The 19,392-nt window shown below is 38.4% G+C and overlaps 1 protein-coding gene across 1 annotated transcript; it reads right to left on the reverse strand.

The window, feature by feature from the left end:
• Nucleotides 1–1,057: 1,057 nt before the first annotated feature.
• On the reverse strand, nucleotides 1,058–18,967 carry CPB1 (carboxypeptidase B1). The gene is made up of 11 exons (XM_030954468.1): nucleotides 18,897–18,967; nucleotides 18,727–18,802; nucleotides 16,837–16,961; nucleotides 14,458–14,557; nucleotides 13,802–13,903; nucleotides 13,360–13,461; nucleotides 10,951–11,061; nucleotides 10,784–10,874; nucleotides 9,932–10,134; nucleotides 2,446–2,530; nucleotides 1,058–1,245 (listed from the first exon to the last, which is right to left on the reverse strand). Exons 1-11 carry the CDS (start codon nucleotides 18,965–18,967, stop codon nucleotides 1,058–1,060), a joined length of 1,254 nt encoding a protein of 417 aa, XP_030810328.1.
• Between the last annotated feature and the right edge of the window lie 425 nt (nucleotides 18,968–19,392).

Raw genomic sequence — 19,392 nt, forward strand, 5'->3', positions numbered from 1 at the left:
TCCAGGACCATCAGTGGACAGTGGAAGTCTCTGTTCAGAGCTTCCGGCAGTGGCAGGGAGATCAGCCAGATTCTCTGTTGACATAAGGTTTTTCCCTATGATTGTGCAGAGTGTGTCCCATATTAGCCAAGCTCCAAACAGTATTAATAGATGCCAAACACATTTTCTGCAGCTCTGTGGGAAAGATGTTGAGTGGCAATTTATCACTTTCACTCACTCTGACCCAATCAGACCTACATTACCTGTACAGAAAATTGATCGGGAGGGGATAATTCTCTACAGCTTTCCATGAAAGAAATAGTTACTCATTTATCACCAACCTTAGTCTTTAGAGCTCTTTATGATTCTTCTGCTCATGACAGTAGGAACATGTGGGGCCCAGGAAGTACCAGGCCTCTGAGAACACTTTGGGAGATGCTACTGTAGTGAGCACGAGAGCCTTAAATGCAGGGTAGCATGATTTATATCATGTTTTGGCTAGTCATAGTAATTATAATTTTCATAACTGAATCCAGATTGGACTAGCAGTGGCTGCAGATCCAAATTATTTTTCAGTGATGGGCCAGATCCAAGGTGGGTTTTGAGAAAATTCACAAGAGCACATCTCAGATAAATAATTTTAAAAGTATGTAATGTGGGCTTCTCCTTGCTACTGTTGCCATTGAGGTAATGGATGTTTGGGTGAAAGTCCATCTATGTGAATCACTTGGTTCTTGTCATTCTGGTTAACAGTCAGCCTGTGTAAGCTCTAATGCTCAGCCCATTTCCTCTGTGTAAAGATAATTTTAATCAATAAGATGACCTTTACCTTAGGTTGGTTAATCTTGTGCTCCTTCTTTTTCAACCCCCTCACCTATACCAGTTGCCTCAATAAAAATATTTCTCTTGAATTTCTAAAATTTCTCTTAAGAAACTTGTAGTTCTAGTGACCTGTAATGGACTAAGAATGTGACTAAAGTGCATTAAGTATAGAGAAATAAAAAAGTCATTTTTAGGGAAGAAAAAAAGGAAGGCATCTTTGCATAAAGCCTACTTTAATAGTTTTTAGAATTCCATTCTAATACAAGTGCTCAAGGACATAGTTGGCAATATATTTGACAGCAAGGAAAGTCTCTTCACAGGTTGGCTTTATCTGAGATTCAGGGAGAAGGAAACCGTATCTCCCAGTGTCCCGGAGCTCGAAAGTGAAAGAGTACTTGATGCCTTGGTCATAAGCCCAGTCATCAGAGCCCCCTGCGGCAGGGTCTGTGGGTGAAGAAATTAAACAAAGCTTAACTGGGAAAGAGTAGCTACACATCAAATGGGAAATACTTTGGAGTCAAGTCACATAGCCAGGAGTGCAGAAAGGACAGATAAAAAGAAATATTTGGTAAATTGATTGATTTATCCTGCTCATGAGAAAGTTGCTATGATTTTAGGCCTTTTATGAGCTTTGTTCCAGCTGATTTGTGCAAGCAAATGTAAGCAAGCTAAACTGCTCCCTCCTTGTGGGGAAACCATAGGAGAAATGACTAAGGAACAGGAGAATGGCATAGTTGCATGGGGTGTTTAGAAACACTTGGTATAAGAAGCAAATGCCCTCTCACTGAGTGGCTTTTTGAGGTTCACAGAGATGGGAAAGAATTGCGTATATGGAATTTCAGCCCCATCATTTTCTGCTGGACAGATAGTACCCTCCCTTTTCAGTAGCTGGTACGATAAAAACAGTCTCTTTTGCTAAGGAAGGAGCCTCCAAAATTGCCATTTCTAAAGGAAGGGGCTCCAAAAATATTGTAAAAATTGGAAGAAAATTTTTAAAATGTTTGGGAGGGGGTGGTTAACTATTTGAGGAAGGAGAAACAGGCAAGAGAAATTAGCTTCCACATTTAAGTAATTAAGAGATCTTAAATATGGGAGATATTGAGATAACCTTGACTTGGCTTTTAGCACTGCAGAGGCCATATCCACAGCTGAGTTCCCAAGAAGGGTAGAATAATTAGTCATTACAAATTACAAATAGGATTGTAATTAGTATGTGTCTCAGAATGTAATGCAAAGTAAAAGAAATTGGTGTCACTAGAGTGGTTGGAGGATTCACATCACACAGTGGAATCAAAGGACTCACATCATCTTTGACTGGAGATACTGGAAATGCAGAAAATCTCAGGTCAAGGTTTTTATGTTTAAATCTAAGCTGTGTATGATTTAGGAATTCATGCTATGCATGTGAATTCATAAACATTTTACTACATCACTTGACTTTCCAGGGGGTCACACACTTCCTGGAATCCCTTGGGAATAAATTATCCCATAATTTAGAAATGACAGGTCCCATATATACCTCTTTGTATATGCATGTGAAGGAAGAAGGGGACTACTTAGAGGAAGAAGAATCACTAGAAAACTGCATTTTATAGTCCTAGGAGTACTTAATATAGCTTGTCAGTATATTTATGTAATACTTACAGATTGTTGTTGCTCCTGGACCATATGTATATTCGGTGTTGTACAAACTGGCCAGCTCTTTGGAAGCAGCTTTAGCTATGGAATTCTGTTAGAAAAGAAAAATGATAAATGCAGATTTTCAGGAACTTTCTGAGTGAATCTAAGCAATTACACTGTTGTATAAAGTCAAAAACCATGCTGGAGAAGTTTCGATTAGAAAGCTGTTGTTGACCTCTCAGTGTGACTAGGTGTCAGCAGCTGAGGCCCAGCTTGTCCTGGTGCTGTGAAAAGAGCTTGTCAGCAAAGAACTTATTCTCAAAGGTTTAATGGAGTGTGATCCAGTCTGTGTATGGTCTGTTGCAGCCTGGTGTACAATCCAGGGGGGTTTGGATAGATAAGGGGACGAGAGGTAACGTCACTTCCTGGACTTAGAAGAAAATTGTACAAGGTTAAAACTAAATAAGGAACAAGGAACCTTACGTAGAGATAAGAGAATCTTAGAGAATGGTACAGTAAATTGCAAACATACAATAGCCTTTCTTTTCCTTCTGTTCATGCAGCTATACATTCAGAATAGAGTTGGCTCAGCCAGGGGAGTTGAACATTGATGCAAGTGGAAGCAGATTAAGGTCTTTTAAATATTAAGAGCCAAAAAAGGCATAAATTACCCTGAAACCATATGTAGTCTCATTAATTTCAATTCATTTCCTGTGCACAGAGGGGCTCATTCAACTCCCACTGGTTCAGTGAGGGGTGGATCAGGCCCATCAATAGTACTATGAAGTTTTGTATGTTTGCATTAAGGAAAATTACAGACTTTTCTTTGGAATGTGTGGCTTTTCCAATTCTTGATTATACAACATGTTGGTAATAAAACATGAAAACTATTACTAAGAGATGATAAATATGAATGATTTTTGAAAGCATATGTTCAGTATAAGCAATGGGTTGCCATATATTTCTTTATAGCTTGCAGCTGAATGGCTTACTATTCCAGGAATTTCCTCAAGCCCTTTCCTTCTCTGTAGGTTACACTCTGGCTTACATCCCAGTGGAAGATATATTGTAAAATATTCTCTGTTCATCCTTATGCTTAAGTGTTCTTCTGATTTACTCAAAAAGACATATTGGACCAAGTATTAAAAAAATTTTAGTTAACTGAGAGAACATTCTCAGCTGCTAAAAAACAGCATCACAACATGTTTGCATTTTCACTGGCAGCCTACTGTCTAGCAGAATTGCAAGTGTTTCCCCATTCCCAAATACTTGGTTTTGAACATTTTAGAATTATGGGAGTTTGCTGTAGAAATTTGTGGTCCTTTAGCTTATGAAGGATATTTAAACAAAGCAGACCAAAGCGTACTTGAAGCTTGTCTTTTCACCTATAACACTGACTGCCTGAATGTGGGGTTTGGTTTCTGGCCTCTCTATCGCACAAAGACAAGCGATTGCAAGGAAGTATGTTGTTGCTCTGCATTTTGCAATCTTGGATCCAGAGCAGTTGGGGTAACTGAGTTCTCTCCTGTGATCTTCTTTTTTGTTTGGTTTGGGTTTTTTCCTCTCTTTTTTAATCCCTCAATAAATTGATTTTTTTTTAATCCATAATAATTTTTAACACATGTTGAGGGAATTGTAGAGGCTGGAGTCTGCTATCTGCTAGCGATGCCATGTTTTCTTCAGCCATCTGTTGTTTATAATGTACACATTTAATCAGCAGCTGAGATTGAGTCAAATCTCTCAATAGCAAATGAATTTTTAAATGTAAACTGATTCTTCCTCTCTTCAAATATATGCAAAGTGGAAGTAAAATTTAGAAAGATTGTCTTGTTCAATATGCAGACCGGTTGGTAACTGGAATTTGCTCTCTTTAGTTAACTAAAGCAGGGACAATAGAATAGCAGAGCTGCTCTGTGGGGCTGTTTGACCCAGGGCATTTGTTCCACCCAGCAGACAAATGATGGCTTTAAATCATACCAGAACACATACCGGAAAAAGTATGTCAGGAAATCTTTTTACCTGAGGGATTTTTTATTGTTGGCCTGGAAGTTGTAAAAACCAGAAATTTGTAGAAAGAGCAGTTGAGATTTCCAGCTGTTTAGAGCCTAGAATCCAAATAAACAGCTTCCTCAAGCTCTCCAGGTTGGAGATAAAGGTGGTATTTTAAATGACCCTGTCTAAGTGAAAAACGTGCCTAAGCATTTATGACTTCATCATGCATATCAGAAGTTTTGATATCTTTTTGTTTTCGTTTAAGTGACTCTCTAACATTTACTTTCTTAATAGATTTGCAGTCCAAAGCCTAAAGGTAGAAAAATAAATTCCAACTTTATAGGAACTAATGTCATTTGTTAATAATATAATATAAATCAGCAGGAATAATATGTATTAAGTAAATACTTGCGAGTATAAATACAAAATATGAGGAAAATATATTTGGTTGTTTTTTCAAAATAGCTCAGTTACTCAAAGCAATCCATAAGAAGGAGATAATAGGGAGGTCAATGCAGAGGTGTATAAATAGTGCCCAAAGTTTTCCAAAAGGGTGAAAAGTAGTTTGGGTTTTCAAGCCTGTAAATTATTTGGACTACACCAGTAAGGAGAAACATTGTTTTCCTTTTGACCTTTGTGGATACTCTTTGTTATTCAATGATTTTCTATATCTCTTGATATAATGGGCTTAACTGAATTGCTGTGGTTTGTTTGGAGTTTGTTTGGGGTTTTATACTGTTAAGAATCCCTCTTTTGCAAGGAAAATGTTGCTGAGATTTATAGTAGCAGAGAAACAAGTGGCGCCCTGCAGTCGAAGAAGTAGCTCCAGAGTAATACCTTGTAACTGGGAGCAGAAATGGCTTTTCAGCTTCTGACTCCCAGCTGAGCTCTCAGAGCTGGTCATTTCAGCAGAAGGCAGCAGTTCCTGTGCTCATCACCCATCTGTGTTTACACTGCAATTACCAATATTTCGCTTATCTGTGTACAGAGTGCGTGAGCCAGGGAGACAGCAGAGTTGTGGTCTCAGTTGTCATTATCTTACATAATTAACAACTTTCAAACTCAGTTTTTTCAGTTATTAGTTTTAATGAAAGATGTGGTACTGGTGTCTCTTTCTCACCACTTTGGAAGTTTGAACTAACAAGATAAATTATCAGGCTAGGCATATTTTGTGTGTTAATAGGTAATTTTTATGGGAGCATCTCATCTCCCTCATTTTACTCTTGTATCATCAGGGGGGATTTGCCAGCAAACTGTGACCATTTAGAAACACTCCACAGATGTACAGATGTTGATATGCAGCTGCTGTTTGTGGACAACTCCCTTTGCCCTCTCAATAAGCAAATGGTCTGGAGGAGCCTTTTCACTGCTTGACTGGACCCCTTGCTCTCCCCTCTCTCTCTTCACTGCTTGACTGGACCCCTTCCCTCACTGGACTGCCAACTGATTTGCCCAAGGCTGATCTGCCCAAGGTATTTTCCCTTCACATCGGTCTTTCATGCTCTACTTGTTAAGTAAAGGGACCCTCAACTTCCTTTGTAATGAAAGGCTGAAAATGGGGATTTGCTGTTAGCTTTAGCCAAGTGAATTGAAACTTCTGAGCCTTTTTGTTTTGCCAGTAAAAACAGAGTCCCCCCTCAAGGGTCCATGATGATGTGTCATTTAGTTCACTGTTCTGTTGTGTCTCATATGCTCCAAAAGCCCAGGGAATCCAGCCAGTGAGAACTTCAGTGGAATGATTCTTTTCCTTTACAAGCCTGTTTTTCTGTGACAGTTTCTACAGTGTTTAAGAAATTAGTCCCCGGTGAGAGGGTTTCCACTGGAAATCATTTGGGCCCTACACCTGTTGGAGGCTCTTGTCTATCAGCCAGATTCACACATGAGCTTCATCTGGAAGATGCTGCTACTAAACACATCCTTTTCACAATTTTAAGACTGCCAGTACAGAACAGTTCTGTAGTGGTAAACTCTTGTGGAAGAGCTGTGAAGCAAATTTCAAATACTGCTTTGCTGCCCGCATTCCTATTTGTTGTGCTTCCCAGTTGACTTTAACAATATTTAATGTAACAAGTAGTACAATCATAGTAATACAATCTGTGCAATAACACAGATACATCAGCAGCAGATTGCAATTCCTCACGGGCTTGTCTGAGTCTGGTAGATGTAGGATTTTTGCTATCCAACAATTCTTACCCACAGGTCTTCGTATGTCTAAAGCATATTCAGGACTTCACAATTAGGCACTAAGTTAAATAATCAGACTGATACTCACAGTCATGCTATGTATTTGAAATTCACTCTTGCAGGTTGCACAGACTCTGGGTATATCTCTTTAACACTTTCTAATATGTCTGATTTTAAGCACTGAAGGGGAAGTGAAATGCTAGACCAACCCAATATGGAAGGTTAATTTTGGTGAGTTAAAACAACAACCCATGCAGTCAGTGTGCATTCAAGTAATACAGACTGAAATTATCTTGGGTTGTAAATTAATGGAATATTCTGCAGCCTGTGAAACTGTAATAACACATCTACATTAATCTGAATATGAGCTGGCTGCACACATGTATTTGGTGCTGAGTCTAACTGAGAGACGGAATTGAACTGGAAAGGAAGGAAAGGCATGATACACATTCCTCTGCTCTCTCAAACTACAGTTCAGAGCCAATTCAAATACAAACAAGAATTGATAAAACTAGATTTGTCTGCTGAAAATGAGGAAAGCCTAATGGGAGGCTGAGGCAAATATATGAAGTGATTAAAAAATATGGGCTGAACTGTTTATGAAAAGTCTGATTAAATACATAGTTCTTTATTGCAAGAGGACAAAATGTGAATAGTAAAATAAAGATGAAAGTAGTCTTTTTGGGGTGTGGAGAGATACTGGTCTTGCCAAGCATATTTTGTTATTGTGAAAAGCTGATGCTTCTGTTCCCTGTAGGAGAGGGACTCAAGTTGTATTCTGTGTTCAGGGCAATACGTCAGGGTATAGTAAAGAATGAGCCAAGAGGATTGCGAAGCAGACAAAATGTGATTCTCCAAAAGAAGAACATATTTCTTTAAGGGTGTCATCACAAGAATATTGTGAGACAAGAATATTGTGAAACTTCTGAGAAATGCCTGACCTAGATTTTCCTATCTTGGGTGTTTTTATTTTTGTTGTTTGGATAACAGTGGAAATTTTGTGCAGCTCCTAGGTTAGGGGCACAAAACAACAACCCTGAATAAAGGGAGACAAATGTGGGGAAAATCCTTGAGAGCTGTGGGATTTATAATCTCACAGATCCTCTTGCATCTCAGGGGAAGAGTGGGAAGTTGTGGGAAGGAATGGATATACATGACTTTCATCACATTTTACACCCCAAGACCAGGCATGGTTGAAGGATAGTTCTAATCCCTGCCTTTAAGTCAGTTACAATAACTTTGAGTTGTTCTGATTTGCTGAGCAATGCAGTGGAACATGAAAAGGTTCTCTGAGTGCCCTGTTCATCTGGCAAACCAAAGCGGTTTTAGACCTTCTGCTGATTTCTTGAGGCTGTAAACAGAAAATGTCTTTTGAGCCCCAAGGACACACTGTTCACTACGTGTTCAGGGAAGGAAAGTCCAGGCATTCTCTGGACCTTTCTCTTCTGCAGACTTAGTGTCCTTAATCTCAGATTACTCAATTTTTGCACCTTTCTATATCTCGGACACTGGAATGCAACATAAGCCCCATGGTATTATGTTACCTTTAATTAAATACAATGGAACAAAATGTTATTAATGAGAAGCAGACATGCGAGGTTTTGTTTAAATACATGTCCAGTTGCTCACTGAAAGAGATAAGAAATTGCAGCTATATTTCCTTTAATTTATTAGATCTGTCAGGGTAAAAATAACATCTAAGATAAGATAATGGCACTATAAATTTTGCTTCTTCATTTAAAAAATGATGTATGATTATTTCATTTGCCCAAAAAATAGCTATTAAAAGTTAAGGTTTTCATTCTTCAGCATTTCTCCAAATTCTGAATTTAGACAGAACTTTTAGACATATATTAAATAGAACAGTGACAATACAAAATATTAATCTAAGAATTTTAAAACCTAGCAAAGCAGATAGGTTCTTTCTTTCTGCTAGGGATTGCTTTAGTAATGAGTTGTCAGTGTACTTTCTCTGTTTAATACTGTGAGAAACACACTGTACTTTTAGTTACATTTCATCACATGTGCTCTACATTCAACAAATGGGGGCAGAACTTCATGCAAAGTTTTGACAAATAAGAACTTTGTGATCTTGACAACAAAGCAGATTCAAGTGTTTAGTGCTGTTTATTACTTTAGACTGAACAGTAATGTGTGAATTATGAAGCTTTTGTAAAATATGAAGGCAAGATATTATTACGCCTCCCTGAAATAATTTCAATTACAAAATTCCTGGAATATAAATTAAGAAAACAAAATCTTCATTTTAATTTAATCTTCTCTTTTAGGCTTTAAAAAAAATCTAACAAGAAACTTCCCTCTTGGCCCCAGTTTGTATTTCTGTTCAGAAACAAGACACATATTTGGGAGTATTCATAAATCTGTCAAACCTGCACAGCAACACACATTGTTATTGCCTTGGACTTTTGGCAGCATCGAGGAAAAAGGGCGAATCAAAATGTGTTTGTTTTGTCTTGCTGTGTTGTTTTCCCTGCCAACAGATTCTAATTGCTAATATGCCAAAGAACTGAAGTAATTTTATTATTCACGGTTTTTGATTCTTGGCCTATGAAATCTTTACAGCTTTTTTACACATTTAATAGTTTTAAACCCTTTATCTGTTTTTAAGTATCAAAAAAAAATTTTCTTAAATGGCATTGGAGTGTGGCTTTTCTCTGGAATTGATAAAAGAGGAATTGTCCTTTAAAATACCACATTCATCCTCTCCTCTTCTAAATAAAATGTCTCCGTTTAAATCCAGGCCTCCTGGAAAAAGCCTCAAAACTGAAACTTTTTATGTCTTTTGTATCTGTTTTCAATTATTCTTTAGTCAAGAACTGCCTCATTGACTTTACTTCAGCAAGAACTAAGTTTCAGTAGAAAGTGTTAGAGAGAGACCCGTGCTTGCTGTTGATACCACTTGAGTTATTTCAATCTTTCAAGTTATTACAATCTGTCAGGCTGCTACCTTGGTTTACAGGCCATAGTGTTTTTATGTAAAGTATTAGAGGTAAACATACAGCAGCCTCTGGAGGCAGTGCTGCACAGCAGAGAGGATTTCTGGATGGCATGACTGGAAGACAGAACTGGTTTTGTGTCAAATTCATTGTGCACGTGGAAATTAAATAAGGCTCTGAAGTTCATCTGATGCTTCAGCTATCTTGAAACCATACTGGTTTCCCCTGTTCTTGCTATGATTAAAATATTTTCAAAAACTGGCAATATGGATTCTTTCCAGATATTGAAGAAACTGCTTGACATTAAAGGCACCTAAATAGCAAGTGATGATTTTTGCTTATTCTTTTCATAAAGTCAAAATGACAAAGAGACTTACCAGTTCCTGATAATCTGATGGCAAATTGTAAGTGTATGAATAAGGAAACAGTAGCAGCTGGGAATAGGAGTGAATTGTCAAGTATGCCTTGATTGTAGAAAGATGTTCACGAATAAAGTCAGCCAAAGCCTTGGTCTCCTTTTCAGATTCAGGTGCAGAGCCACAGTAAGTGGAAGAACAAGGGTAATCTGAGGCCCCAAGAGCTGAGAAAAAAGGTGAATCTAATGAGAATCTAATGCGTACTTAAGGAAGAAGTAGATTGTTAGGAGAGTCATGTAGGTAAGCCTTGGAAATCCTGCTAATAAACATGCCATATCAGAGGAGGGAATATTTTATGGCATAGTTAAGATGCTGGGAAACATCCCATAGCAATGAATAAATATGGCCAGTGTACATAGTTGGAAGAACATGAATATGGATGTAAAGACCTATATTATGGGAATGTTTTGGGATATTGATTTGCTTCAGTACTTAACAGTCCTCTCCTTGCATATCTTCTCCATTTCTAAGGCACTTCCATGGAACAAAGTGGAAACGACTCATAAGAGACTGCTTTAGTGAAAGCAAATTCCTTTGCTTTCTGTTCTGAACTCATAGCTGTGTGTATGTTTGTATGTATACTTGTATATATATGCACATGTGTGTGCAAATATGTTCACAGAAGTGACCATGCTAGTAGCCAAAGTTTGGGGTTTTTTTCCCAAAACTGCTTTAAAAATTAAACACAAGCTACTCCGCCATGCTTCACTCAAGCTGAAGCTGGACCATCATGTAGGGGAAATCAAATACTTAAGTGTATTGGCTACTGCACTCATGTGTAATTACTTGCCGCTCTTGTTAGGAGACACTTACTGCACCAGCCAGCATCAAAATTCCTGTTGGGATCTGTCCCAATGCAAGTGGTCCCAGCGTTTTTAGAGCGCGTCTTTCTCCACATGCGGTCCTGTAACAGAATCACAGGTGAAAACAGAGTCAGTTATGACAGTTGACTTTTCCAACAATAAGAAAAATGTACTTACATTTGTCCAAGTGTAAACGTAACCATCAATGTTAACAACAGGCAGAACATAGAAGTCCAGCTTGTCCAGAAGTGTGGTCATGACAGAATCTTTTCCATAGGTCTCCACAGCCTACTTGGAGAAAAGTAGGAAAAGCTGATAATGTCTTCACAGATGTTTATCTCCTGTGTGTGTGTGAAGGCCTGGAGTCTGGGTCAGGAGTTAATGAATGTGGTCATCCAGGTCAGTCCAGCACAGGAGATGGCACCCCTGCGTTCTGGTGTGGCCTTAGATGACCTGGATGACCACAGGATGATCAACATTCAAACCACACTGCTGTTAGAAAACCATCTTATACTGCTAGATAAATTATAAGATGAAGGAATGTTGATTTTGAACAGAATAATAAATCACTGGAAAGAGATTTCCATCTGCTAGCTTCTTGGTTACAGGCAGAACAATACTGCTGTCCATATATATTCCTATATCCTAACACCTTAAAGGTTTAATTTATGTGAGATTGAGAAATCATTATTTCCATTTTTTGTATCTGTTGTGCAGAAATTTTATCAATGACCAGAATTATAGAGAATATTTCTAACTAACATCCTAACACATTTCCAATCATAATTCTGTGGATGCATTTATTCATAGGGAGACAGATTTTTCCCTGCACTTTTCCAGACACAGATATTGAATAACAAACAGGAACTCCTTCAATATCCTCTATGTCCTTATTTTTCATGATCTGGCACTTGCTATTCTGGTTCACAGATTCATATCAGTGTTGAGAGACCATACAATGATCGTGGAAATTTGCTCTAAGTGTGTTATACCCATGTTTTGTTTACATAACCATAAAGGGCAACACAGGGCAATGCAATGGAAAAAGGCATTTTTTGTCCTGTAACTGACAAGTAGGAGGGTGGGATATAAAATCTAGAAAAGCAGTTTCAGATCACTTGAAATAATTTTTTCTGAGTTTTATTTTATGCTTGTTTTGGTTTATTGTTGTTGATGTATGGGTGGGTTTCTCTTTTGAGATACCTATAACAATGCATCTTGCTCATGTTTTTCTCTATATTTTTTTTAATTTTTATTTCTAGAAGCAATCCCAAGTGAAATTCTGATGATGCTCAGAGGTCTGCTCTTTTAAAGCACTTCTGCCTGTGGACACACTGAGCAGAGGCACTGCTGGTGTCAGGTACACCCATGAATTAAGTGACCAGACAGTGAAAGTGACAGCTGCAGTGACGTGAATTGCTGAGAGAAAAATGGTACCACATACTGTCTGCAGCCTTATTAGGCACTAATGAAATCATATTCCCATTGACTCCACCAAAATGTCACTTCCAATTTCCACTGCTCCCTACACAAAACCGCATGCCTGTCTGATAACGCTGAGATTATACTTGCCACCAAGGCCTCTGCCAGCATGGCTGGCTCATGTAGGTTGGCTTTTCTTGTCTTGGGTTTTAGATTCCAGCTGCTGCTTCTGGTGTGGTTTTATTTATTTGGTTGGTTGTTTGGTTTTGTTGGTGTTTTTTTCCTAATCTTCCAACAGAAGTTATTACAAAATTTGAGATTCAGTCAGTAAGTTGCTCTGCTAAATTTATTGATCTCCCACTGAAGGGTAATATACCTGTCTCTGTGAAGATGACTGTGCAGCATTTGATATCCCCACTTGCTTTATATTGGTAGTGAGAAAAAAAATATAAAGGACATAAAATTGTTTAATTCAAGACCTAAAGCATCCCAGACTGAAGTGAAGTGAATTTCACCTGTGCAGCTCTCCCTTGAATATGGTTTCATATTTTAGCACCTTTCTGTACAGCCTGAGGTGGTAGCTCCAAGTGATGTATATGCATTTCCCTCTCCCTGAGTGGAGCTTAGGGAGCTTCATTTATAGTCTTCCTCCTTTCTTGGGTACATTTCCTCAGTGCTGATCTCAGGATAGGTTTCCATTCTCTCTTGCCTTACTGAATAAAGCTGGTTGCAAGGAACCCACCACTTGGCAAGTCAGCTGTTCTGCAGTGCATTCAGGTGCCTTCTGATGTGCCCTTGAATTTCCTTATTCCTGATGTCTGTGTGCAGAACATGGCTATGTTTATAGTGTTACTTGAGCTATTTGCTTTTGTCTCACCTTTCTCTGACTACAGGTGCAAAAAGAATTTACAAACTGAGCAACCATTGTAGTTGTCAGTACCTCTTAGACACGTTTCAGATTGTCTCAAGCTGCTGAGAGATTACAGGTCCAAGCACAAAGATCTGGTTTAAGTAGTTGCACCTTAATCCTCTGAGGTGAGAAGAAGGCATGAGCAGGCATGTATTTAGAGGGAAAAAGGCAGTGGCCTGAGTTCTTGCTGCTCATTTAAGGTTTTCTTAAACATAGGTTTTGCAAAATATTTTTTCATCATTAAGCTTACTGACCTCTTTCACAAACCACTGGCAGAAAGCAGGGCTGATCCACTCTCTTGCATGGAAACCACAATCCATAAAGATGGCCTTCTTATTTGCACCGTTTTTTCCCAGCTAGGAAAAAACCAAAAAACAAAAACAATACCCCAGGGCTTGAACAAAATAAATTGTATGCAGAACAAGTCAGTCAGCTTGCTGACCTATTTATACAAATATGGCATTCCTTGTTTAAATGGAAATCTGTGGAGTGCTCCCAACTGTACCTGAGCATGATAATCAAGTTACAAAAATACTCTTAATAATTTCATTTTTATTAATGTTGATAAGCTTCCCCCAATTATTTGATTACTCTGCATGGTTGAATTATTTCCTGTAGCGTCTCTAAAAGTTTATCTTGTATGTTTGAATGATACATTACTGTAAATAGAGGAAAAGAAGAAATCGAGGCACTCACTTTGAGAAGGTACATTGGCCGTCCTTCATATGTTTTCCCAATTACACTACGAGAGACAAGGTCTGGGTTCTGAGCAGCAATATCAGCAGTCCAATCAGCTATCTGTTTAATAAAGAGGTTAAGTCTAGATCTCTGTTCCTTAGGTCCAGACTGATTAATTTGCAGATTTCAACCCAGAACAGTCTTTCTAAGCATCTAATGTGGTCTAATAGTTAATACGATTTGTAGATTTCCAAGGAGCTGCTGCAAAGATGTGAAGAGTAACATGGCCATGATTACATGTCAGGAAAAATGAGCATGGCTGTGAAAAAAGGAGGATAGGGGTCTTATGAAGAGCTAGAACTGAAGCAGAGAATGAAATAGAGTTGTTTAGCTGAGGAGATGGGAGAAGTAGTGAAAAAGAAAGGAAATTAATAGTGAAGCATCTTAGCCTAGTCATTGGATTTCTGCCAGAGTTTCTTTGCATCGTTGGGAGCAAAGTAGAGGAAATGAGAGTAGGTTACACAAACTAGCTCAGTAACAAAGAGGAAGGAGAGTTTGGAGACATTATCATGTCAATGGATGGAGCAGAAGAGGAAAAGGGAAGAAGGCTGGAAGCACTTTAACTACAGAAGCTAAGGTACCAAGGTGATAATGTGGTAAATTCTAGACTTTACCGTGTTCCAGTTGTTGTACTTCACATAGCTGTGGCTGGCAGTACGAGCTTGGCTGTCAAACTGGGCATCCAGTGCAGCCTGCAGGTTGTCAATCAGAACTCTGCAAGAAGGCACCATAAAAAGTGTGAAGAGAAACATACACCAATCCAGCAGGAAAGTCAGACATTTCAAGGTCTGCCCAGCTTTTAGGCTGCACAGATTGTGAAAGGAAAAGTGGGCAGATTGGAAATAAGATATATTAGGATCAAGTTTCCACCTCCTGCCTCAACCTTGCTGCATAAAGGACCAGGGAGCAACAGGCTCCTGCCAGTTAGCAGCTGCCTCACCACCATACTAACAAACCTCCAGGTGGCAACAGTTTGATTTCAGAAAAATGGCAATGCTGAGACAGAGTGTGTTTCAAAATGAGCTCTAGGCTGATCTCATGTTGCCAGCTGCTTCTGCCTCAATAGGAAAAGGGCCTTCTTGAACTTTTGGCACTGGAAGGCAGTTAGACTGCAGCAATGTTTCAAAACCAGGCAGCAACCCAGAGATGTTTGCCAGATGAAATTCCCTGTAAAACCAAGCTTCCAAATGTTAGATGTGGTTTGACAGCTCTGTTCGGGTGGCATTATCCATCCTCCAAGCTACTTCATTGCATGTGAGGTGAGCTATTAAATACAACACACAATTGCAAAAAAACCTCAACATCCTGTCTGGATTGGCTGGATCTCTCCAGTCCATTTTTCCCTGGGGCTGACACAAAGGCACGACTTATCACTGGGGATACTCTTGAGGACCTTTTGCTTATATTTCAACCTTGGATATCAAAAATTGAAGTCCTCTTGTTTTTCCAGCGCCTGTCTTAAAACTCTTACAAATCTTATTCATCCAGGGTATGTCCTTGATCATTTGTGATTTGGATAGAGGATCAGGAGGCCAGTTTGTGAGGCACCAGCAGCCTTCAGAACAAACATTGCAAGTGACATGATGTCATGGCACTGCAGCTGCACTTCAAAAGGGTTATAACAGCTTGGGTTGTCACAAGGACAATCCACTGGTTTGTCAGGGACAGCTTCCAGACATTCTGGCCTTTTGCTGCAATCAAAAGATTTGTGCATGGACCTGAAGCAGTTAATGAATATTATAGGAAAATGAACACATGTAGAGTAACTCCTTTGCTGAAGAGGAAATTTCACTGAAATGGGATTCCTGTGCTGTGTGTGCACTGTGGGATTATTGAAAACAATTTATTCTAGAGTGTATTTAGATTCTGTTCCTGTAGAGGCATCTAAATCAGACTCAATTGACATGAGGCCAGTAAATTTAGGGATGCATTGTGATGCATCATGTGATGTCCAGTGAAGGTGTTTGGTCTAATAGCAACAACAGTGGGGCTGAGAGACAAAAACTCTACTCTCAGCCAAATGAAATTATAAAAACTTGATCAAATACCACTGACTTCCAGTGTCTGAGTACATGATGTTGACAGACTATACTTTACATGTTAAAGAAGCCTGATAATGAAGTTGGGCAGATCCATTCAGCAGTGCTTAAGTGGAGTGAAAGGAGAAATGAAGACAGACAACCCCACTCCACTCCAGCTCAAAGTCTCATCCTCAGTTAATGCTTGCACAGTGATTGGAAGACATGAAGTGAAGAACAGGGTCAGGTCCTCATTCTCCTTATTCTTCCATTAGTGCTCCTCACTACAGAGATTTTGTTCCCAGTGGTGTGTAATGTGGCAGTGTGCTCTGTTCTCTCCACTTGTGCTGCAGTCATTGTTGGTCAGCTCTCTCTTTGGAGACATCCTTGCCATGGATCTGCTATGTCACTTCTGTCAGACCAAGGCTATTCTGGGAATCTGTTTTCCATGCTTCCTTGACCTTTCACCTGGCAGCTGTCTTCTGTCTCTCACCTGTTGGGGTTTTCTGGCCCACTAGCTATTGTTCTGCAACTCACTGGGGACCTGCTCATGGTAGCCTTGGGGCACATAATTTTATTTTCTGGCTTCAGTTCCCTGTCCATTTCCCTCATCTGGTGTATTTTCTGGCTCTTTCTAGACCTTTGCTGCATTTTGTCTGTAGTAGGAAATATTTCTATCTCCATCCATACTCCAACCTTGTGTATTGCAGTGAGCTTTCACCTCAGGGAAATTTCTGGTACTGCATCTCTGCTTCCTATCTCTTGCCGCTATCAACATTTCATCTCACCTTGTCAATGCAGAGTAGTTACAGTCCATTTGAACTGTCATAGGAAAGCTGAACCCAGTAGAGGCATCCATAGGAGGGATGAAGTTTGTAACAGGAAAATCAGTTGACCAATATGAAAAGCTCAAATGCATCCTCCATGGTATTTAGTCCCCTTTTATTCAAAGTACAGTAGTCAGAACGAACTTACTGGTACTCCATTCCACTTTCTTTCAGAAGATCTTCAACCTTAAAAGACTTCTCAGCTTCAACTCTGAAATCAACTTGCATTTTTGGCCTTACCAGTGTGACAGAGTCTGGCTGCCAAAAGTCAACCTGAAAGAAGAGAAAATGAAGACATAAACAAATAAATGCATATGTGTGGCTGTGATTTTTTAGATTGGTGTATGTGTGCTAGTGAGGTTGTGATTAATATACTGAATTTCGTTCCTATCCTATTACACTGATTCAGCATTGCTTCCCACAAGTATCAACCTAAATTTTAACTGGAAATTGATTAAGATTTTCTTAGGCCCTGCATTTTATATGGCAGAATTCTGGAGATGACAGCGACAATTCCACAAATTGTCTCCAGCATCTGTATTCATACAGAATTGTTAATATTATAACTATATTTACATTTTCATATATGTTCCATATATAGTTATTTTACATAACTATATCTACATTTACTATAATAAATATATATTATTTATACATGTATAACAATATATATTATTTATTGCTATATTTATTATAATAACTATATTATATTAATAACGATATTGATATTATCTTTCCTTTTTACAGTTTCTTTCATTTTTTTTCTCAGGTTTTTGCCTACAAATGTTAGAGAGAAATTAACTCAGTATCAGGGGTGAACTGTATGAATATTTTACATAAATCAACTGAAGAAGACTGTTGTCTATATGAGTGCTTTAAAAAGAGATCACTGAAGTTGATATGAGGAACTTGTGCCTTTGAAGATGTTTCATTTCAAGTGGACAAACAACAGTGTTATTACTACTTCACTTATTTTTGCTGAAGTAAACATCCAGGCCTCTGGATTTAGTGCTCTGTTGGAGGCCAATGGAAACAAAGATGATTTGCCAGCCTGATGCCTTTACACCCTTTCATCTCACGAAGGTAAATGAAATTTGGGTTGGTTATTCATGAATTATGTGTCATCAAATTAGGTGATTGTTCCAGAATATACAATTACATCAGTCCTGACTGACTGCTTTGTATAACAATGGTAGTTCAGGGATCTTTTCTTAAAAGAAAAAGAAAACAAACAATCCTCTGATATTTCACACTTAAAAGCAAGCATGGTATATATTAATTTCCTTAATGTTGGCAGCACCATTCCAATAGTATGTTGTTCTACAGAAAACTGTTCCAGCATGCTGCAGTAGCCTGTTGATGATAGGTCTCCACATCTGTACTTCATTAAAAATACCATCCTTTCATCCTACAGCTAATGGTGTCTTTTTCACCAACAGCTATTTTACAACATCAAAGCTGAAGAGAAATATTGAAAACACATTTGCTGTCTTTGTTGTTTTTCATCGTGTCATTGTGTCATCATATATCTACATCAAGGTCAGTGAGAAACATGCAGCTTGGAGAGAAAGGAAGCTTTAAACGAAAGTCAACAGAAGAAAAGATAACATGAGAGACTAGAGGCCAAAGGAAAATTCATTTTGCTGGCAGTATAAATTTTTAGATTATTTACATGAGGAAAACGTTTCGCCTGTAATAGTAAAAGTTCTGGTAGTTGGAATTTCCATGATTTATCTAACACATTCTTGAAAGCACCTCACACTGAGTACAGCACTTAAGATTCATTTATTCTATTAACAAATTCTGATGGGCACTTTGACATTCAGATTGGGTAAACCAGACTTTCTTGGAAGGTATTTGAATGTTTTGTAGCGCTCTACTTTTATCAACTTGTCCTATTCCTTCCAAAGAAACTGACCTGAATGAAATCAAGATTAAGTCTTTAATTCAATAGCACAATTAAAAAAAATCTGTTATTTGAGCAAAAGGAGAAATATTTATTTCAACTACAATATAACCACTTCCCCAAGTCCTTTACCTCCATGATGCTGGCAAGGAAATTGAGGATTTCCACCTGCTCATCATTCTGTGGAATCACACGGAACACCTTCTGCCTGTAAGGGGAGAAAAAGATTCGATTGAAACACTTGAAAGCCTTTTGATCATGCAGAAGAAATCACAGATATAAAACTTGATGTCTGTTCTTACCCATCAAAGGAAAGATCCTGCAGGTGAGCAGAAACAGATGCAGCACCTATGAGAACCAAGAGCGCCCACATTTTCTCAAACAGGTTTTCTGTTCTTTTTGTGCTGCTTTTATAACTTGTTTTGTCCTTCTTGTTATCAGTTATACAGAGAACAACCCATTGATCAACTGATAGTTTACTCTTGTGGCCTTGTTTTATTTGCATACTATTTATAGTGTGTGTTTTCTTCTACACCTGGGAAAATATCTGAAAGTCTCACAGAGGCCTGGCTAAAGAATCTTGCTATTTGAGCTGGAAAAACTCTTGATATGAGAAAGTGAATTTAATTTACTTTTTTTATTTTCTGTTTTATGTGAATTTAAATATTTTTAAATAAGGTGGTTGCTGAATTATAAACTTTATAATATTTTATTGTTACTTTGTGAAATGGTAGATGTCCATCAGATGTTGTTGCAGTGTTGCAGTGTGCCTGGTCTTAATCACAAAGTTCCTCTTCA

The sequence above is a fragment of the Camarhynchus parvulus genome, chromosome 9 (genome assembly GCF_901933205.1).
Source record: "Camarhynchus parvulus chromosome 9, STF_HiC, whole genome shotgun sequence".
Taxonomy (NCBI): domain Eukaryota; kingdom Metazoa; phylum Chordata; class Aves; order Passeriformes; family Thraupidae; genus Camarhynchus; species Camarhynchus parvulus.